This window comes from Triturus cristatus, chromosome 3_2 (genome assembly GCF_964204655.1).
Source record: "Triturus cristatus chromosome 3_2, aTriCri1.1, whole genome shotgun sequence".
Taxonomy (NCBI): Eukaryota; Metazoa; Chordata; class Amphibia; order Caudata; family Salamandridae; genus Triturus; species Triturus cristatus.
In genome coordinates this window covers 955,986,332-956,009,898 of record NC_140584.1, presented here as the reverse complement: position 1 = coordinate 956,009,898, position 23,567 = coordinate 955,986,332, and the positions used below count along the sequence as shown (strand labels likewise).

The 23,567-nt window shown below is 46.5% G+C and overlaps 1 protein-coding gene across 1 annotated transcript in view; it reads right to left on the bottom strand.

Moving 5' to 3' along the window:
• The window catches only part of TADA2A (transcriptional adaptor 2A), a 215,335-nt gene that overhangs the window by 154,693 nt on the left and 37,075 nt on the right, over positions 1-23,567 (bottom strand). Inside the window, exons 5-6 of the mRNA XM_085649482.1 lie at positions 5,529-5,686; positions 2,513-2,601 (exon numbers count right to left, since the gene is read on the bottom strand). Coding sequence (XP_085505608.1) covers positions 2,513-2,601; positions 5,529-5,686 — 247 coding nt within the window. The remainder of the gene's footprint in view (positions 1-2,512; positions 2,602-5,528; positions 5,687-23,567) is intronic.

Here is a 23,567-nt window from a genome sequence, read left to right as displayed (position 1 = left end):
AATTGCAATTCTTTGAGAACACCTTAGTACTGGAAACAGGCTTAATTAGTTAAATGGAGGCCATGTGAGCACTCCTTGACCTTTGTGAAGAGAATGCATTCGCCCTCAGTTGGAAGACGCTTGGGTAGCTGGTAGGTTTGGTATGCAAGCCCTTCAGCAGAATTTCTAAGACTGCAAAATTAAACACAAGGGTAATCATAAATGTGACATTAAGAAGGGTTTCCACATGGCCTTAAGACAGATAATGATCTAGCTCTGAAGAAACAGCAAAGCAACTTGAATATTACTTTGATTTAGCACAAACCAGTATCTGAGGTCAAAGCCTCGGACTGGTCAGGTCTCACTCTAGGACAACTAGGCCTATGACTGATGCCAAGTCTGCATTGTATCAGCATTCCAGCGGAAGGAGAAACTCTGTAGTTGGCAGTCTCAGGTTCTAGGAAGAAAGAAAATGTTTACAGAGTGATAAGAGTAGGCTACTTCTCGATTGCCACTGAAAAAGATATATCCATTTACAACGGAACAAAGGTCTAATCAATGATGAAGCAGACTGCCACGGACACCGGCCTTTTTACATGTTGGGTAGATAAGCCACGGCTGTGTAAGCCTTTCTGGCTCAAACCTAACTGGATAGCAGTCAAGCGTGTACCAGAACGGATGATTCAATATTTAAAGATTTTTACTTTAAACTTATGGGACACAAGGTCTCATGGAAGCTGAATCAGTTTTTAAAAAGCATACTGAGAGCCGTCGTGTCGGTCTAGGGCACAGCAGGCAAAGGGCACAATCAATCCAATATCTCCCGACTTATTGGGGTTTTGTGGTCCCTGGTGATTGTTTGCAGCTGCACATGGGAGCAGAACAGTACCCATGGAAGAATGCTCAGAGGGTCCAGAGACAAGTCTGGATGATGGACTCCACAAACAGCAGCTACACATAAGAGATGGTGGATCCATGGAGAAGCCACAGTCTCTGGCAGGACAACTAATATTCCTCCTCTCCTACGCCTGTTGGGATGACCAACCGACAGATCATACTCCATTCAGATTACAAATCTCCTTGGTTTGCTTCTGCACTCCATGGTATGAAAGGGTCACTGGAGGAAACAAGATGGTTTCTACAACTGCAACTATTTGGAAGCTCCTTCTCCTGTAGCCTCACTCAGCAAGGATAATAACTTCACCTTCCATTCCCCTACATCTGTTTCCTGGCTACTCGTGTTTCAGCCTCGGTTTCTCTGATGAAACTGCACTTGCTATGCATCATCATCTCAGTGACATCCATGCCTGTGATTTGGTTGGTCCTGCTGGTGCCTTCTGAGCCTCTAACAGAGTTGTTCCTGTACCTCTTCGTACCTCCTGCATATTCAACGCCAAATTCATGATAAAACCTTACTATAGTGATTTTGCCTGCTCTCCCTCAGGGGTATCAGTGCTTGTTTGTGTTAATTCCTATGTTGTTGTGTCCTGAAACTGATCTCTTTTATATACCCTCTGTAATTCAACTTAATTGAACATGGAGTTTGGCACAAGACTACATATTTACGAGATTGTTTGACCATTTTGTTGGATGCAGTAATTGTGGGTTGATGTTCACTAATCTGCAAAGCATCACATGATCATGGTGGTTGATAGAGGAAGAGCCTGGACAAGAAGCGGTCATACAAGACAGGGGTCAAGCCAGAACAAATTACCACAAGCCCTTAAAGCTGATGAGAAATGTAGTTTGTTTTATGTGCTGCCAAGTGTTGAAAAATAAAGAATGAGAATTATACTAATCTCGGTCATTGATATCGACCAGTCACATGAGCTTTGTTTAAATTCTCTCAAGGAAAATTCTGAAAAACCTGGCCATTATCGGCCAATGGACTTTAACTGCTGTTAATGAGGCCAATGCAAGTGAAAAATGCTTGGTTGTTCATTCTGTGACTGTTAAACGTGTCTATCTTTGGGTAACATGGTTACTTTGAAAAGAGACACTGTTTAGCTTAGAACAGAAATGCTCTGAAGCACAAAATTGGATAAAAGTGCAGGACTCCATCTTTGCATGTTTCAGCTTAATCAAAGTCTGTCTGTTGTATACATGATCCTGAGTTTGTTCTTTTCTATAGCCTGTAAAAGCCTTCCAAAAAGTTCTATTCCCAAAACAGAATAAAGTTCCTTATAGGCCCTCCATTTAAGTGCTGCTTTTATTTAACTTTTTTGCAGTTTTATATAGTGCGACCTCGACCTGAAGGCATTGGAGCGCTTTACATGAGCACCAGTTACGTTACACAAGGGCACATTAATTTTTTGGTAGGCACAGGGATATTAAGTGATTTGCCCAGAATCACAGGATGTGTAGTCGATCCAGAGGCTAGATCCTGGTTTCCCAGCTCCAGAGTCGGCAGCTCTGGCCTTCAGAACACATCTTCTCCTCGGTTAATAATGGTTAATCGTCAAACTTAATCAGTCACACACAGTCGTTGCTAATTTATCAGTCAACTTTAACCAAGAAAAACAAACGGGACTACCTCAATAAAGTCAGCTCTGGCAGGCATGTATCCAGCCATATCCCTGGAAAGCAGCGAGTCGAAAGCAGGCCGAGGAGGATCATCAGCAGCTGAAACAAGACATTTGTTGATAGGTTTACATTATCAACAAATTGCATCTTAAGCGCAGAACTGTATCAGACATTTTTTTTTTATACCGTAGAGAAACAAACACAAATTCAGTTACTTTAGGCCCTCCGATGATCAACAAACGTCAGCCACATTCATCCAAACAAGTGGGGTGAGAATCCTTCTTGAATGCGTACCCTCTGGGGTACACTGGTCACTCAGTCTGCATAATTAGAATGCCTCGCGTATTCTGAAGCAGCTGCTGCATCACTGGTGAGTGAGTTGTGAGACCAGGGGGTGGACTGGGCATTTTTCTCACCTGTGAAGTTCAGTAGATAACACCTAGATAGCATCCGTACCCTCACTCAAGTCCCTCATCTTTAGCAGCCCCAGGCCCACTCACCCAAGCAGACACTAGTATAAAGAGCAGGTCTGTTAGCAAGCAAAAATACTCCTAATAATACCAAATTTCCAAAGTAAGGTGGGCTCAGTCACTGAAATACGGACAAGTCACCAGGTGAGAGTATTAGTGCTCAGAACACCTGACTGAAGCCCCCCTCATCAAATGTCCCAGGCAGCACATCGGTACTTGCAGAAGATGCTCAAGGGACCACCATGGAGAGAAAAATCACCTTCCAAAGATCAATGAAGTGGCAGCAATGCACATTTAGCACGCTGTCACAATTTAAGAAATAAATTGCGGGGTCTTCGTTTTTGATTTATTAATTCATGAAACTTATATCACACACAGAACCAGGAGCGTCTCTTGAAGAGTCTTTAAGTAACACGTAATAGGTGCATTTTTCAGGCCTTTTTATAATTGCAAAAGGAAGATGCTACTTAGAGCTCACTGGTTAAGCAGATCCAAAATGATGGACCTCGACATACTGAAAACATTGACCTTTTTCCTAAGGCAGGACAAAGTACTGGAGCTCCCACTGATTACAGCCACTCTCATCTGATACAATTTCTAGACGCAGGCAGCTATTCCACCTGTATAACTTTGCCATTGATGGCTGATCAAGGGCTCCAAGGTCAAGTAGGTGGGATTACCAGTCACAAAATCATATCTATGTGCCCGTGCTTAATTTGAGCCAGGGGTTTCCAGTGCTCAACACCGGCACTTAATTCTCAACACCAGCACTTATGACAGTCTGCCACATGGTGGCGCTGTTTCTGTAATTACGAGATGACCACAACAACAGTTGTTTATTAGTTCAATTTACATTAAAAACGAGTAGTAAAAGTGCCCAAGCCCTTCTTACAGCTCTGGGGGCCTGGAATAGCCTGAATTGACACACCTGTAGGAGTGTGATGGCTAATAGTGGTGTTGTTACTGGCAGGGGCAATGGGTGGTGCAGGCAGCAGTGGCCTCCTGAAGAGAGCCCTGGCACTCATATTTTTACATATTAAGCACAGCATGCTCATATCCTTTGGTGCACAATGCTCAATCCGTCCAGTGTGGCTGTCTGAATTTTGCTTTTTTTTCTTCAACGTTTCTATAGACCTATAGTGCACTGTGGAGCAATGTAAGGTAGCCAGTTAGGGCTATATAACGCCTAAACTGTTTTCTGGGGTTGCTGAAAAAGCACCTATCCACAAAGGCAGCATTTGTGGTCACAGGACACGCGGACGTAGATATTCAACAGAAAACAATATGCAACCCAAATCCTGTTAAAACTGCAGTTTAAAAGGACAAATTATCAAAGAGGCCAGCAGAACAGTATATACCCATGCAGCAACAAAGAGTAACATGGCTGAAGAGATCAACCTACCATTTCAGTGATTTCTGTATCAGAGTTCAAAATTTAATATAGCCACATTGCCAGGACCTAAAGCTGATAGAGGAGTGGGTTTTTAATCTGTATCCCACTAAAGATTGCCCCCTATCCAGCCATTTATAGTGCGCTGTTGTTTTACTGCTAGATTCAAACTATACAAGTACCTTATCACACCCATTTGAAATTCCCATCCATATGCAACAATTGAACATTTGAGCACCGATGCACTGAAAAAGTAATTGCAGTATAACTGCAATAATACAAAAGTGGATGCTGTAAAGAGGACATAAAGCAATGCAATTTAGCTTTGTTGAAAATATTATTTTGCATATTGCTTTAAAGTGACACCTAGAGAAGCACTTGGCAGCCAAAGCAAAGCAAAACATACAACACCAATACATAAAATACAACCGAACACCTACAGTGGGGAACCAATTAGAGCATGTGGGTGAACATATTTTTTGGAGCCAACATAAAACTAAACTAAGAAATAAAAGAAACTATAGGACTACCAGGTATTAACATTCAGTCATACGTGTGTTATTTTAGAGATAGATGCTGCAATTCAAAACCGGCTGCTGACAATAAGTTCTTAAAAGAGGAAAGTGCAAGATCTAAAAATATTTCATTCAAAATGTACAAACATACAGCCTAATGTGACTGAATGGAGTATATCACAAGACTAGTCTAGGGTACTGTGGTCGGCCCAAAAATATCCAAAGCTCCCTAGGGCCGGAGGCACGAGCGCCAGACGGATCTGAATCATAGCACCTTTTACTCCACAAACCAGGAAGTTAGTATACATCACAAACAATATATGTTACACAACCAAAGGAGTAGGATGTTTTGCAGTCCAGTGTACTCAACTACGGAATTAACTTGTGATTGCTACTCAGAAAGCAACTGCAGAGGAAAAAGTAAGTCCAGTTATACTTTCTCTGTTGAAACTTTTACATGGGCTAAGATGTACCTAAAGTAGCTTCAATTTGTGAATATTGCATGATAAAATTCCTCCCACTTTATGAAGGGTCAGGCTCTGGAACTACTGTAGTAGTCTGGGAAGTGAAACTAAGAACAACAATGTGGGGCAATAGGAAAGCAGACACTTCTACGTTAGGTCAGTGGTAAACTCAAATGCAGAGTCTTACGCTGGAAGGGTATAGTAGTATCTGCGTGTTTTGCCTCTTCTGCATGCTTCCAGTTCAACAACGTTGATGCGAATAGAGGATTGTTGATGAAATGCTTCATGTAGTGTTTCTCGCACTCTTCCTTGGTCTTCGAGCGCATCTGATTCGCTACATCCTGCCTACAGGAAAGAAACAAAGATTTGCTATTGAAATACAAATTCCACTGCTGCTTCTTTGGAATTATTCTTCCCCTAACGGCAGAAAGTCTCCATGCTCCCCAGTACCACCTACAAACCAGTACTGTAGTCAGGAGGTAGTTAAACTAGGTGTCCTGTGTATGGCATCATGCTGTTTTCATCCTCCTTCCTTTCGAAAAGCACGGGTCTGTGCAGCTTACTTATAGCTGTAATGTCGGTCATGGGATAGATTTATTGTAAAATTGATTGGTGTTGTAATATTCAAACTGTAAATCTATTGGACTTTTAAGTTTGCAATGTGATATTAGAAAAGCAGAAGTTGATGATCAACAGGTATTGCGCCCCCCCCCCCCCCAAAAAAAATAAAAAAAACACACACCATGGGTTGTAGAGATGTTTCTTGATTTCTTTTTATTTTTTCATTACAGACATACGCGGGGTAGGAAAGATCTTGTGACATAGAAGAAATCAGTAACTTATCTGTAACTTCAGTTGTACGGCATTGGTATCTTTCATATATTAACATACTTGAATCATTCTCTGTTGTCAGGCTGGGGGATCCCCGGTGACTTTATATAGCCAGTAAAAAGTATGAACAGTGATAACACATGGACACAGGGATCAATAATAATATTTTTAGTAGCACATTTACCTCTTTCAAAAGAACCCAAGCTTCGGCCTATGAGGTGGAAGTACTAAGCGCACCTATTCCCAATATAAGCCCCGACAACTACGATTTTTAGGTCTCGCAGACTTAGGGCTGGAGCGCGCATGTGCTCCTCGCTCTGCAAAGCTTATTGTGATCAAGATGATTTCAGAAGGGGACTTGAAGCCCCGCCCATCAATCTTATTGGCTGGCGTCATCATTTATGTTAAACGCTGGCCTCTGATTGAAATTGAGGCTTTTTTGTTACCGCCCTATCTCCTTCTCGGCCAGCCCATCCAGACTGGATTGTTTGCTTGCGGCGTTACACTGTCTCCTTAATTAGTCGGTAGACACTATATTTTGTTCACAATGGCGACAGCTTGTTTACGGACCCCAGGCGGCGCCGCGTCCTCCTGTCGCCCCCGGGCTGTCAAACGTGTTGCCATTACTTCATGGCGAAATGTCCAGCGGGGTCGATGCAGCGGGGAGAGGTCGCATTGGCAAAGCCGGGGTGAGAGGCTGGCAGCGGAAAAAACGGAAACCTCTTCGGGAAACACAGTGGGGCCGAGCATGTCCTTTATTTTTCAAACTGCACACAAAAATAATATTTATGAACATAATGCAGACCGCAGATTTTAGTTAACATGTCTTCATGGTACTGAAGCCCTTTCATAACTTATTTCCATAGCTCCTGTTTGTGCCGTTTCATTTCAGCCCTCTGCCTGCAGCGCACCAGACAGCTGCTGATCTGACGTCACAGTAAAAGGGGCATCTTTCATTTCACCGATATTTAGCAGGTCTTCCATCTACTTTCAGGGCTGAAGCCCACACACACCCTGTGTCAATGGACATTAATTGGCCTAAATGCCCTTTACCTTCTCTATTCTTTTTTTGATAAACAAATTTTATTCGTTTTACATAAAGAGTGCACCAGCCACATCACACTATATTTCAATGATCGGGAATTACAGTCACAGAATCCCACCCCCAGCATACAGATATTAATGAGACAAAGAAACGATGGAACCAATCAGGCCCCTCAAGATTAAACCACCCCCCCCCTACCCAACCACTTCCCCCAAATTCTACGGTATCTCTTGGGGAAGCCACGTGCTGCATATATAACTTTCTCCTGTGTGGTACACCAGTCCACCCCACTCCGCCAACGTCCCACGGTAGGGGGATCAGGACACTTCCATGAGGATGCAATGTCTCTTTTAGCAACCACCATGGCCGTATTGAAAAACAGTTTTTCATTTCGTGACCCATCCAACCCATCCGTGATGCCCAGTATTGTGTGCTTGGGGTCGTGTGGAACCCCCCACCCCAGAACCTCAGAGAGCTCAACCTCGATGCCCTTTCAAAATCCCGCTAGGAGGGGACAGGCCCACACCATGTGTAGGAAGTCTGCGGGATCATGGCCACACCTGGTACAGGCTGAGGACGGACTAAGCCCCGCGTGGTGAAGGCATACAGGGGTGAGATATGCGGCATGTAGATAGTAGAGTTGCACCAAGCGCAGCCGAGCAGAGGCGGTGACCGTTCTAGGGGCCATAAGGGCATCTCGCCAGTCCTCCTCCTCCAAGGGGCCCACCCAGACCTCCCATTGTGTCCGCAGCCTGTCCAAGAAAGTTGGGGTGTTATTAATCAGTGTGCGGTAAATACGGGAAATGCCACCCTTCCCCAGGTCCCCGAACATAATCTGTGCTTCAGGTGGGCTATGGTCAGGCAATCGTGTGCCTGTCGCTAGGTGTGAGTGGATGGCATGCCGCAGCTGGAGGTAGCGAAAGAATTGCGAGTGATGCAGCGAGTACCTGGCTTGGAGATCTTCAAAGGAGCGCATGTGATCCCCCACCCAAACATCCCCACGCTGTGAAATGCCTATGCGGTCCCAGGCCTTGAAGCCCCGACATCTCCCTGAGCCAGGTCCCGCGCCACAGGGGCGTACAACGGGTCAGTGTGTGTGTCCAGCTGGTGTGCCTCAGTGCGGCTCACCAGGCCAATAGCACGGAACGCGTCACCTCCGGAAGACGGGATGGAATCGGGGTCCCGTAGAGAAAGGAATGTAGTCTGTCGAGGCCCAGCTACCCCAGCTCAAGCCTGTAGGCAGGGTCGGACCACCCCCCATTAAACCAGTCGTGTATGGAGAGGAGTCGCGTGGCCAAATAGTAGAGGTAGAGGTGAGTCATCCCCAAACCACCGTCAAACGAAGGGATCCTGCAGGTACTGAGCGCCAATCTGGACCTACCTTTCCCCCATAGGAACTTGTTGATGAAGCCATCAAGTGCACGGAACCAGGCCCTGGGAAAACACATAGAGGTATTCTGAAACATGTAAAGGAAGCGGGGGAGCACCATGATTTTGAAAAGAGCCACCCTCCCCATGGGGTTGAGGGGCAACGACTGCCACCGCTGGAGATCCGCCTTGGCTCGCTTCACCAGAGGCCCAGCTGAGTTCGGACAGTAGGGTCACCCAGATCCCCAAATATTTAAATGATTGACGGCGCAGAGGTATGTCGGACTGCCAGTCAAAGCATTCCCGAGAGAGGTGCAAGGGGACCAGGAACGACTTATTGGGATTCAAACGTAGGCCGGAGGCCTGTTCGAAGGACCGCAAGATACAAAGACAATGGGGACCAGACTGGGCAGGATCTGCCAAGTAGATGAGAACGTCATCCGCGTAAAGGGCGATTTTATCCGGATCAACGCTGGGCCATTCCCATCCCCGCATCCGGTCGCAGGACCGCATCAAGGACGCCAAAGGCTCCATCACTAAAGCAAAAAGCAGGGGGGAAAGGGGACAACCCTGCCTTATTCCCCTGCAGACCGGGAAGAGCTCCAACAGGACCCCATTGACTAGGACACGAGCCCTCGGCAGGGTGTACAGGACCTTGACCATGGCCCGAAAGCGGGGGCCAAGTCCCATCGTGTCAAGAAAATCTTGAAGGAAGCCCCAGTCCACAGAGTCGAAGGCCTTCTTGAAGTCCACCAGGAATAGCGGGAGGTAAGGAGTGAGGAGGTGACGGTGGGCCAAGGCGGAATGCAGTCTACGGAGACAATGTCGGGTGCCACGGGAGGGTATAAACCCACATTGGTCGGGGTGCACAAACGTAGACAGATGGGGCTTGAGTCGCTGGGCAAGGAGGGTGGCGAACAGTTTGACCTCAGTATTTATGAGGGAGATGGGGCGGTAGTCCGTGCACTGCGCCGAAGGGGGCTGGGATTTCATAAGGACCACAATGGTGGCTATATCAGTTTCTTGGGGAAAGGAACCCTTCTCCACGGCCTCATGAAAACGCTTCTAAATGAGGGATGAGACCATCCCGGTAGTGGGCGTAGTATTCCTGAGGGAGACCATCAGGGCCCAGAGCTTTGCCAGAAGAAACCAGAGCGATAGCGTCTCCAATTTCCTCACGAGAAATGGGACGGTCCATGTCGGTTTGGACGGTGGCATCGAGCCACGGGAGACGGCCCCCCCTCACCGTCCATCAGGTCCGTAAGGGAGAGGGTCGGGGCCCGGGCCTCATATAGCCTGCGGTAGTAGGCAGCAAAGGCCTGCGCCATCTCCAATGGGGCACGGCACGGTGACCCATCCGGCGTCACTATCTCAGGGATTATGCGGTTCGCTCTTGGATACGTTGCCAGGCGGTGAAGGAGTGTGCCATTCTTGTCGCCCCAGCCATATACTCTGGCCACGGAGGAGCGCCAAAAGGAGTTTAGCCGCGTCCAGCGACAGCTGTTTGATCTCCAACTGAAGTCGGGTCAGAAGTCTCATGGCGGAAATATCCGGGGATCGGGCCGTGGCGCGTTCGAGGCGCAGGGCCTGTGCCTCTCGTGAGGTAATCTGCTCCAGCTGGGCTCGGCACTGGAGCTTGAGGCGGCACTTAGCGACCCTCCTAATCGTGGCCTTACCCGCCTCCCACAGGGTGCCCGGAGAGGACAGAGAGCCCTCGTTGGAGAGAAAGTACTGCTTGAGCTCCACCCCCACCGCCTTCCTAAAGTCTTTGTCGTGAAGAACCCAGGCATTCAAACTCCCATGTTTGTCGGGCAGTAGCGGGCCCGCACGAATCGGCACTGCCGCGTGGTCGGACATACCTCGCGGAAGAAGCAAGACATCCTGAATCAGAAGACAGTCCGTTGACGGAACGAAAATGCTATCAATGCGTGCCTGTGTATGGTGTGCCGCCGAGGTGTTTGTAAATTTTCTAGCATGGGGATGCCACAGTCGCCAGGCGCCGCACAAACCTAGTGAGGCAGACTATGACTGCAGCTGCTTAGCCTGCGCAGTTCTACTTGCGGATGGCGGGCCTGTCGTGTCGCAGATTTAGCTAGAGTCGTCGTCAGCATCGAGGGAGGAGAATAAAGGGGAATAGGTTGAGCGGGTGGCCATTGATTGTGCCACTAACGGCCACGAAAGTGCCCTGAGCGTCAAGGGTTGTGTGAACAGTCACCAGAGGAAGGGAGCATCTTACTAGGATTGCCACCCCCCGGGAATCTCTGGTAAACCCCGAGTGCCACATTCTGTCATAGCCGTAACGCGCCAGAAAGGGACAGCGATTACCCAACAGGTGGGTTTCTTGTAGGAGTAAAATGTCCACCCCTATGATGCGCTGCGCATACTTGAGGACAGCCATGCGTTTAAGGCGATCCAGGAGCCCATTAACATTCCAAGACATGATTCGCAGGGGGGCATTTATTAATGGCGTGTCAAACATGGTACTTGAATTGCCAATGGAACTACAAGCCGGAAGGGGGAGTTCCAGTCTATCTGTTGCATCAGGTGTATGGCAAGTTGCTGCATGAGTGCTAATGAATACAAACTAAGACGCAAAGAAACACAAAACTGAGAAGAAAACTCGGGACAACGATACCCCCCCCCCCTTACACCCCCACCCTACACTTCAGGAACGGGCTGCAGGAGAGGTCTGTGTCTGGGGGAACCTGCGAAGTGCCCCCAGGAGCCAAGTGGTCAGATGACCCAGAGCATCTACCAGGTGATGGAGCATCAGAGAGCAGCGTCGGTGGAAGGGGGCGGCTGGGTGGAGAGTCTGAACGTGTCCGTCTCGTCCACGGCACCTGCGGGAGCGGTTTAGTTGGGGCTGAAGAGTGGGAGGCGGGAGGCGGGCCGGACCACCCCAGGCCCCCTCCTGTCGCGGGGCTCGATCATCAGTGTGCAGCGGGCGTTCCTTCGTCGCCCAGGTCCAGGCCTCAGCTGGACTGTCGAAGAACGAAGTCTTATTGGCGAACTCGCAGGCGTGCCGGGAAGAGAAGACTATATTGGATATGGAGTGCCCTCAGCTTTTGTTTCACATCATCAAAGGAGCGACGCTGACCCTGAACCTCGCGGGTATAGTCCAGGAAAATCATGCTGGTGTGATTTTCGTACAAGAGCTTTTGCTGTTTGCGGGCTTCCGACAGGATGACGTCCAGGTCTTTGAAGTTCAAGATCCGCATTATGATAGGTCGGGCCCCCCGCCCGGGGGAGGCCTCGGAGCTAGGGACCGATGGGCCCGCTCAATCACGAACCAGGGGGGAGAACGAACCTTCAGGGACCCACGATCTGAGCCATTTCTCCAGGAAGTCCGCCATGCGGCCCTGCTCCGCCCCCTCCGGGAACCCCACCAGGCGAAGGCAGTTACGCCGGGACGCATTATCTGCGTCTTCTGCCTGCCCTAAATCCACCATCCCCGGATCCCACAGCCGCCAGGACCCAGCCGCTGCAGTGCGGGACTCACCGCAATTCTCCAGGTGCCAAGAGATCCTCTCCACGCCCCAATGCCGATCACTGCTGCTCCCGCCGCCCGATATGGTGGCCATTCCCCCAGTCAGGCCACAAGTGGAAGCAGGCGCGGGTAGGCCCGAGGGCTCCAGGCGTCACCCCCGCCGCCGTCCGTCACCATAGATCAGCAGGCCCCGTGAGAGCTAGCCGGGGTGCCACCGAAGGCAGCAGCGTCCTCTGCTTCCTCCCGGAGGGCCAGGCACTAGAGGTCGCAAGCATTCCAGCGGGGGAAGACAGGAGGGAGACAGGAGGCCACCCACACCGCAGGCCCGCTCAGCTCCTGACGCTTGATATGGCGGCCGCCTCCGCTGACACACCGCAGGCGGCTCCAAAGTGCAGATAATCATAGTAGCCTCAGGCGCCGCCCCGGCACCGCACACCGCAGCACAGCTCTGGGCCCTTGGGAATCTCGGCAATGGGCCCGGAAGGCAGCACAGGTCAGCCTCCTCTCCCGGGACCGCCCAGCACCGCAGGCAGTGAAGCCGACGCGCGCTAGCGGACGTGCAGGAAACAATGGGGGAGATGGACTGCAGGTACACCCTGCAGGTCGAGCCCACAGCCACAGCGGACCCGAGGAGCAGTCAACATCCGGGGGGCCCCACCACTCCCGAGGTCAGGCTCCGCATTCAGCAAAGGGCGACGTAGTCTCAGACCGGGAGCCGCCATTTTGTCCTCCGCAGTCGGCGGGCTGGGTTCAGTGGTCCCGCTGCAGGGTTCCGCACTCCTGGGTACTCCGCCAAATCACGCAGCCAAGTAAGGAGGGGAGAAACCAGCTCCGATGGTTCGTTGTGGGCCAAGGATACAAACGGATGGTGGAGGGGTCCCGGAGAACTCTTAGAGATCATCCACCATCTTGGCTCGGTTAGCCACGCCCCCTACCTTCGATAATTCTTATGCTGTGTATCGCTCCATTCGGAACTATCAAACTCACTTTAAGATTCTCCTCATGCTCCGACGGCAGCAGGGCCCTGTGCTTTTTACGCAGTTTCAGTTTTCAGCCTCTCTTCCTGCGTGGTTATAAGATCGGCAAGGGGGAGGGGAGCGAGCAGGCAGCTAACACGGCCAGTGCTAGTCCACCCCCCAGAGACCAGCGTGACAGCAGGGCACCCGCCTGGCCACCGGCCTAAACAACGCAGCTCCGGTTCAGCTGAGGCCTCCGCCTCCATGCTCCATTGTTTACTTTGTCCCCCCCACCCGGAGTGTTACGGAATTTATGGCGCTTAGTACCAATGGAGGGGGCATAGCGGGGTGGTTTCAGCCAGAGATTTCTGGTTAAGTGAAGCAGTCAACTGAATTTCAGGAACTATCGCAAACTGACAAGATATTAATGTGGCTGTCAAACAGAGAGCGACTTCTGACGGTGAAAGGTGGATTCTACCTTAATATTTATGTATATGGGTACAAGGATAAATTGTACGTGGAGCCACAGTTTTCCAGCCAAGTGAAGGGACAAGTTCTAAAATTAATTCGGTGCCATCCTCTCGTAAATGCATAAATTGCGGTTAAGTATACTGCAGCAACACTGCGGGAAGGAATGGTGGAGATTTTCAAATAGACTAGTTGTAGCGCAATATTTTGCATTGCAATTTGTGCATCCTCAGCCTTTGCACTGCAAATAATTCACTAATTCTTCTCTTTCTAAAACAAATGTGTGCAATGAGGTACACAAACCCGTCGTGTGGAAATCGGTCTGTCCCTTACGTTTCACTTCTCTTGTATGCCAAAACTGTGACCTTCGTCAAAGGCGGTTCGATTTTAGTGATTGGTCCCTTACACACAATTATGTATTACACACTGTTTGGTGCTGCTTAACGGAAAACTTTTTTGGAACAACTATGCTATCACCTAGTGACATTGTGCACAGCAAATGTCCAATACAAATTACATGCTACACAGCTGCTCTACCTAGCTATATTGACAATCACCTCTTTTGTGAAATCCCAAAACCATATTGAGTTTACTCGCCAACTCCAGTTGCTGCACTGGGAAGGGTGAGACGGAGAAGGTAAGAGGACTCTCGCAGCTTGCGGTTGCAGCCAGCTATGAGCTCTGGGGAGTAATTCTATACTATGGCTTGTCATTGGCTATGAGAGTCACTTCAAATCCCAGCCTCTATATTCTGTGCACTCTGAAGACAGGCAAATAATGAAACCGGGGCCACGAGCACGCAGAACGTCCCCATTCTATTACGCCTGATTCGCTCAGCACTTACAAATCGTCCAAGTGCTGTAAAGCGTAATAAAAGTGCCTCTCTCCTGTCCATTCCTTCCTCCAACGCGCTGCAACAAGCTAGGACCTTACAAAAGCACCACCATCACTTAAAACAATACATCAACTTTGATAAGAGCCCAATATCAATTATAAACGAGCATTTGCAATGCAATAGGTCTCGCATTTATGCGAGTTTCAGCTATTGACATTGTAAATAACAATGCCTTTTATTTTTGTATTCGTTTTTAAAACATAAATAAAAGGCAGTCATTTACAAAGCCAATAGCTTAAACTGCTTGTTTTTTGTGGAATTTATATAGTTCAACTAGACCCGAAGGTATCAGAGTGCTTTACATGAGCACCAGATGCATTAGAGATGGACACATTCTTTTTGTTTTGTTAGGCACAAGGAGATTAAGTGATTTGCCCAGAATCACAGGCTGTTGAGCATCCCTGCCGAGATTCGAACACAGTTCCCAAGATTTGAGGTCAACCGCCCTAGCAGTTACGCCATATCCCCTCCACAAGGACTTCATAGCACAAAGTGTGAGCAGAGTACATAATTCCACTGACTGGGGAGCATATGAATATATGAAGGCTACCAATGCCAGAGAACAGGAGTTGCAGGTAAATAACTAACTTCTTCTCCAACATTGGATCTTTCATGCATGTACATGTTTAAATCAGAATAGGAAGCAGTAACAAGCATTTGCAATGCAATAGGTCTCGCATTTGCGAAAGTTGTAGCTATTAGCATTGTAAATGACAATGCCTTTTATTCATTTGTTTTGAAAACCTGCAAGTGGTGCATAAACACACACTTTGTACCTATAATCCTTGATTACGAGAAGCAAGGCTGTCAGTAAAAGAGACTGCCAGCTTTGCTTCTCATAAGCAACGACTATAAGTTCAAAGTGCTCCCAAAGAGATAACGCAGCAACGCTCTCTCACCCTGTTCACAGCAACGCCAACAACAAAGCGCAGGTGCGTAACTCACCTTGCAGCTCCCTGTGCCAGCTCGGGGGTGGTAACAACAAAGGGCAGGTGCGTAACTCACTTTGCAGCTCGCTGTGCCAGCTCAGGGGTGGTAGAAAGGGGGTGGGGTGGAGTATGGCAAGAAGCATATCTGGGGTGGCGTGTAGGGCAGGGCCGCCGGCCTATGCACACCATGCACCACTCCTTGTCACAAAGCTCTTAATACATGTAGAGATTGCTTTTGTTGGGGGACGGATGGATGGTAAATCTGCTAGGCGAGCACACCCAGGGTTCAGAAGGCGCAACAACGGTAGTTGGGGAACCAAACACACCGCAAAATTCCCATCCAACTAAATTAAAACAAGCAAAAAGACACACGGCTCCACTCAAACAAATATCTCTTTCCTTCATAAGCAAGACAAGGAGGAGCTGCAAACGAATAAATCACGTACAAACAAAAGAATAAAACAGAGACCAAACAGAGCTTCTGACTTTGGGCCTGTTGGGGTCTCTGCGTCAGCAGTCCAAAACACATGCTGATGGTAATAATAAATGTGAACAAATATGATTAAACAATGGTTGAACATTTATAAGATCGGTGAACAAAGGGTGTGTTGGAGGAGCAAAAGAAAAGCGGGAGGGGGAGTGGACACAACAGGCTTCCTCGGAACGGTCTGGAGAAAAGGAAGAAACGGAAGCGCCTCGCTGTGCGGCTCTAACACGAAGTACCATAAAGGCCGTGAGGTTTGTGGGAGACCGCTTTGGTTTCTGTTGCCAGCACTAGATATAAAAACTACTACATATCCAATAGCCACATGGGAAGAGAGGGAGGGTCATCACACGATAGAACAGTGTGATAACCAACAAACATGCTATTTTGTTGACCATATCACCAACCTCACCTCTCACAAGCAAACAACCACCCATCCACCCCTCGTCCGACCACCACCTTTCTGGCATCACTGCGGCCCTCGGTCACAATACAGACCAAATGTTTTGGGGTACCCATGCTCTGGGCAGAAAGGAGTGATGGAGGTCCTTGCTGGATCCGAGCTAGGTGTGGGAGGGATGGTGGGAAGTTCAATTGTTTAGGAATGGGTTAAGATGTGAGCACAGTGGAGCGTCGGTAAAAGAGCGACACTTGTCAAATTCACCCTGCGCCGATTTGATCACATCATCGGAAGTTTACCTTTGACAAGGAGTTTTCATAGTTAAGTCAGAAAGCTGCTTTGAGTTGGAGTCACCTGCCATATAGTGGTAGAATATAAACCTTGAAGAATATGTTTTATGCTAATTTATGGCACATTCATTCATCCAATACCGTGAAAGGTTAATAACGTTTTTAGTGAGCGCACATGAACAAATATTGCACTAATTTACTGTATAATCAGTTAATCAATCTATTTGTTTTACTAAAAGAACCACATAGTTGCATAATTGCAATCATGCCTTACTTTTTGCAGCAAGGGTGTACTAATGAAGTACTGTTATTGTTATGCAGGAGCAGTGGATGTCAATCGCGAATGGGAGCAGACGAAAAACGTTGCTGTACTTTTAAATATGCGCGTAGAGCATTCTCCGGGATGTTTTTAAAGGCGCTGAAACTAACAAGAAGAAGAAACAAGCGCTCACCATGACGTATTTGCTCGGCTCTTTTTCTGCCGAGCCACTTGGACGGCCTCGCCTGCCAAAAGGTTTCTTGTCTTTATGGGGTCATGTGTTTGGCCCCATAAAGATAAGAAACCTTTTGCGACCAACGCAAAGCAAGCGAGTCCGTCCAAATGGGACGGCTCGAAAAGCCAAGCAAATATGTCACCGACACCTCTTTTCCAATGACTGGCCACCGTTTAGCATAAACGGTGACGCCGGCCAATGGAAAAGAGGGGCGGGGCTTAAAGCCTCTTACAAAAAATACCTATTAACATTAAATCTCGCCAGCGAGACTGTGCATGCGCGCAGCCTTACGCTAGCGAGACCTAAAAAGGAGGAAGCATGCTCACCTTTAGTAAAACAGGTTTGCAGAGAGCTGCCTGCCCCACTTCCGAGTTGGCTGCTCCATTCCTATCTAGGCAACACTGCATTGTGAACGTGTGCCTACTCTTCCATGGCAAACGCCTGGCGAGGGAGATCCTGGTGGAACGGGCCCTCACTACTCCCTGGAACAGGCATTTGGCCTTGCTGTGGCAAAAGGTGATGCAGGCAGACAGCTAACATGCTATTCTCTGTTTGGTTGTGGTGCAGCCTCTTCATGGATAGCTGAAGCATACAAACTGCTGGTTAGAAGACCGTTGGTCTTTTGTCTTGTCAACTTGATGCACCTGGGCACATCCAGCGAGTACAACAACCTCGCCGATGAGGTTGAAGGATTCCAGAAAAAAAGAGTGCGAATGATCGACTCATTTAAATGATAGTCAGTAGGGACTTTAGGCATGAACTTGGGGTTAATGCACAAAACGACTGTCCACTGGAAAAAGGAGAGAGGGTTATTTAACAGTGAATGCTTGCATCTCTCCTACTTCAATGTAAGTGCCAGGAGAATTGCAGTCTTCCAAGACATGAATTTGAGATGCGCCCAGTGAATGAGGACAAAGGAAGGCAGCATAAACTGGCTCAACCAAGTGGGACTGGAGGGTGCTGTACAGGAGGGAATGCTCTGAAAAGTCTTTTCATAAACTGCTTTATGATCCGAGAAAAGAATGGATGACTAAATGACCTATTTAAGACCCCACTTAGCCCCAACAGTCCTAAACCTTTGAATAATTTCCAATTGCGTGTGGAACCCAAAACAAATTTAAATAGGTCATTTTTATTGAAACAACATCAAAGAATGCCTTTGTCTATGAATCTTTTGAATAAATCAGTTCCAGAAAAGCATAAAACGGTCTAATTGTTCATGAATGCTTAGCAGAACCTTTTAGAATGTAATCATAGAAATATGTTGCAGCATCTTTCAATAGAAAACTTTGAAATGGAGAAAATGAATGTAAAAATACAGCCTGTAACAGAGACAGAAAAAAGGAGCCTATAACTTTAAGAGGTTGGGGGGCACCCCGTTCCAGAATGCCTTTTACTGGCAGTGGTCTCTCTCACCCAGTTCATGAGAGAAGGATCTCAGGAACACGGCTGAGGTGTTTAAATCATAAATCTTTTCTTCATAGAAATAATTTTCTTTACATCATTCAACGTCGTTTAACCTCTTCTGTCATATAGATCATTTTTCCTTTGTATTCAGAATAGATTTTCAGTCAAAATGGCATCCCTCTTCTCAGAGTGCCCCTCATGTAGGAGAAAGAAAACTGTAATAGGACACACAAAGTGTGGGTTTTTCTCTTTCAGACTCTTTCTTAAACTGGGACATATGTAAGGAGAGGTCTAAAAGAACACCAAAACACTAAGCCAGATTATGCATTTGTTTGCTAGAGGACATGAGGGTAGGAGAGGAGAAATGAAGAGCCTAGAGAGCTCTGTTTCCAGGCCACTCATCTCCTGGTAAGGACCATAACAGAGGAGGATCAACGGAGAAAAATCAAACATTATTCTTGTTGTCATCGGAAAATGGTGCTGCGATCACTGATCACTCAGATAATGGCAACAAGACCATTGCCACCGGCTTCCTCACAGTCAAAAGAAGGATGGACAGCTTCACATTAATGTCATTTAGGTCAGTTGACATTGAAGCATTGAGGGCATCATATCTCGACATTGAGAATCCACTGGTTGCCAACACACTATCATCAAAGACACATCATACGCCAGCAGCTGCATCGCAAAGAGACATAATTTCCCATCGACCACTTCACTGTCAATATCCAAAAGATACCAAATGTCTACTTCACTTTCCTAAGTGTCAAATCTCCTCATTTCCTTCTACAATGCAATCGATATACTCATCAGCCTCACAGGCTGTAAAATCCTTGCGAGTGGATGACCATGTTCAATCCAAAAAGAGGTACAGGGAGAATCAACATTAACTCCTCCATCTTGCTTCCGTCAAGCATACTCAGCAGACCCAGCTATATTGCCAAATCAGTCTATAAACCCGATAATATCATTTGAGGATATTGTACAGACTTCTTTGACACCTCTAAATCTTTCACCACTATGAAGATACCTACGATGCAGAACCAGGACTACAAATACAGAACCTTTTCTTCTACATCATACACAGAAACACTTCCATTTAGCATTACAAGTTTGTCGTTGCTGGCACTCCTGCTTGCCCCAGGGTATCGTATCGGCATTTCCTGTTGCTCAGAGTTGCGACCAAGTTCAGAGTGGGGTCAGCACACACGTGGAAAATATATTCCATGTGATCCAGGTGGAGTTCCAACTTATGGCAATCGGATACTGTTCAGCTGAGTGCACCTGTCTGAGGATTTTGGTATCCAGACAGCTGTTGTCATAACTACTTGATGCAAGATGGCCCAGTCCCATAGCAGCATTGTCTCTTCCGATAGAGGCTGGGATCTTGTTCCGCCTCTACTGTCTCCTTCCTCAGCTTGTTGATGTATAACATTAATGTTGTCTTGTCTGTCCTAATGAGGACCACCTAACCTGCCAGTGTCACGCAGAACAACTGTAAGCCCAGGTTTATGGCGCAGAGCTCCAGCATATTGGCATGGAGCCACTTTCCTGCATCCCACATGTGAGCTCCCCAGATCTCAATGGAATAATCCATTATTAGCTCCACTCCGTCATCTTAAGTATGAAATGGGAGTCAGGGGTGTTGAAATTTGCAGGAAACTGCAACCAGAGCAGTGCATGCTTCAGTCATCCTATGACATGATCACGTCATCCCACAAGACACCCGATTTCTTCCATTGGTAGTCCCGTTCTTGTTGGGAAGGTCTTATCTGGACTCTGCAAAAATGTATAAGGCCAATGCAGGAGGACATCAGGCCCAGCAAAGATTTGTATTGCCTGACTGTTTGATGGAGAAGGTCTGTGCCATGGGTTGAATCTTCCTAGCTCGGTCTGCAGAGGGAAACGCCTTTTCTACTCATGTGTCTCATGTGTCCAGTATTGCCCCAAAAAACTGCAGTAGCATCTGACATTCCAAAGAAGAATATAAATCAATGAAATATTAGTCTTTGCACTGCTATGTTTAATAGTAGAGTTTGCGTGTCTGTGCCGTGCTCCAGGGTATCACTTACTGAATAGAGTGTTAACTTAATGATCTAGTTGCACACCCAAATTCATGGGGAGTGTCCCCCAGGCACTGAACTGGTCCTGTTAACAGGATTCAACACATTTATGAAGAATTTAAAGAAGCATTTATAATGCGTTGATGTTGAGATGTTTAATATTGTTGTCACATCACAATATTTATAAACAAATTCGAAATCCCACAATGTAGTGTCCACAAAGGTTATTACTTCATGTCCAGCATTAGATCATGTTTATTTTCCTCTATCCCAATGCATTTCGGCTTTATGCCTTCGTCAGGGGATTTTCTGTAAATGAATATGACAAATTTTAGGACTGTGCCATACAAGAAAACTGCCATATGTTAGTTAGGTGATATACAGATATTATGGTTAATACTGAGTGATATATGGTGTACCACCTCGATCTCCAAAGCGGTATTAATGAATTAGTGATGTTAGAACTGCTGACTACCAGTGATGTGAACAGTGCATAAAGAAGAAAATAATGCTCGAGTTAATAGTGGTATTAGCGTTGATAGTTATGAGCGATTTCCATGCCTAAGGTGTGGTAGTTGTGATAGCTACAGTTGTCCATGCTGCGTGCGAGTGAGACAAAAATCGGATGCTGTTTGTTAGAATCAAGTGTGGTGTTTTTAAATGCGAGCAGTGCACGTACATTTAATTTTCATGCTTAGAAAATGGCAGGGTAACAAAGTTTCAAAAAGTTAATGCGTGCGTACTTAAACTAAAATTAAAACACTCGCATGCCTCATAGTTATCTGCGCTTCATCGCGATATGTTTTACACGCATAAATATCCCCTAGCCAAAACAGTGGGTGGCTCTTACCGTAATCGTGTATGTTAGCGGGTTTGTCGAAGTCTCATTTCTCTCACGGACTGCGGATAGCGCGCGTCAGTGACCCGGAAGTGTATTTATTAGCATTTCCTACCGAAATGTACATAGAAAGCGGACTAAGTTGTAACAACATTTAACGACGGTGATAAAATGCATGATGAATACGCCTTCAATAAATAAAACATGAGAATATAATGACTAGTGTGATTATGTAGAATTGCCAAATGTTTCATTTGTAATATCCTTGCTTAAATATGTTGTTGGGAGATGGTAATGCACTGTCAAGTCCCGTACAAGTATCACATTAATTAATTTGTGTGGTCCAAAACAATTTTCCTAGTGTGTGGATGCTATGCGAGTTTAAAAAGAATGTCTCCTGCGCCTGTGTAAACCTGGGGTTAAACATAAAATAATGTAAATTTTACAAGTGTCACATAGACAAAACGTACTAGTGCAAAATACAGGCTGATAATTTACAGTCTCACAAATAACATTGGAATTCCATATGCTCGTTCATCCCGTTAGGTTTCAATGAGATCAAATGGCTGATCCAATAGTTTTCGCGTTGTAAGTGTGTCAAACTACCTCCTCCAAGACACAAAACTTTAGTTGGCTAATGTTATGGCCGGCTTCGATGAAATGTTGTGCCACTGTGGACTTGGTTTGTTTTGTTCTTATGTTGCTTTTGTTCACATCACTGGTAGTCGGCAGTTCTGACATCACTAATTCATTATTACCGCTTTGGAGATCGAGGTGGTACACCATATATCACGCAGTTTTAACCATAATATCTGTATATCATGGGAGCACCTAACTAACATATGGCATTTTTCTTGTATGGCACAGTCCTAAAATTAGTCATATTCATTTACAGAAAATCCCCTGACGAAAGCAGAAATGCATTGGGATAGAGGAAAATAAACATGATCCAATGCTGGACATGAAGTAATAACCTTTGTGGACACTACATTGTGGGATTTCGAATTGGTTTATAAATATTGTGATGTGACAACAATATTAAACATATCAACATCAATGGATTTTAAATGCTTCATTAAATTCTTTATAAATGTGTTGAATCCTGTTAACAGGACCAGTTCAGTGCCTGCGGGACACTCCCCATGAATTTGGGGGTGCAACTAGATCATTCCAAAGAAGAACTCATCATTGTTTAGTGTTAACCCTAACCTGTGGAACAGGCGGATACAAGTGGGCACAGAAAGCTTTGCCTTTTCCCTTGATGAAACCTTAATAAGCCGCTCATTCAGGTAAGGGTACGACTGGTGATCTTGTCATCTGAGGAAGGCAGCAACCGGCACTAGACACTGGATGAATATTAGAGATGCTGAATATAAGCACCTTGAATTGTTGCCCCGCCACTGTAAAACATAGGCATGTCCTGTGATGTGGAAATGTGCGTCCTGAAGATCAAGGAAGGATAGGTAATAGTTTTTTTAGAGCATGAGGAGGAACTTTTGCAGAGTTACCAGGCAAAACGTTTTTTCAGGAACTTGTTCAACTAGCGGAGGTCTAGAAGAGTGAAATGTTTGAATTACTTAGAAATCACGTTGGATGAAACCAAATCATGGAAAAAAATGTAAAGGCAAAGCAATTTTAAGGGAGTACAAATAATTTGATAATTAAAAAGAAACACTTTAAAGGAAAGATAATTTTAAAGAAAATTCCAAAATAAGACAATAAATTTGGGTGGGTTTAGAGGAAGTGATGGATTTTCTTTTTAGGTTAAGGGATCGGTGATGTTTAGGGGTGTATAGGGGTTCACGGATGAAGTTTAGGGGTGTTGATGGCTTTTAGGGAGCAGGAAAGGGTGGTGGTTAAGGGTGGTAAGGGGTATTTAGGGTTCACGGATTAGTGCAGTTTTGGGCTGGGTGGGGAGTTTTTACTTTTTAGTGATAGATGGGCTTTAGGGAAGGTGTGGAGCTTTTAGATGCCTGTGACGGCTGGGGTTTAGGCATAATAAAAGACTTTCGGGTTCGGAGATGGATGGATTTTAGTGAACGGCGATGGGTGGAATTTAGTGGTCAGGGAAGGGTTTAAGTGTGGTGGGGCATTGATGTTAGGAGTTTAGGGTCTTGAGAGGGCCAGCAAATTAGAAGCTTCACAAGTAATTATGTGACAATGTAAAATATATAAATCTGAAATAATATCCCCTGATGTAAGTAAGACCTGCAACCATTGCATTTACACCTTTAAAAAAAAAGCAAGGAAAAAAACAATTCCAGAAAAAAT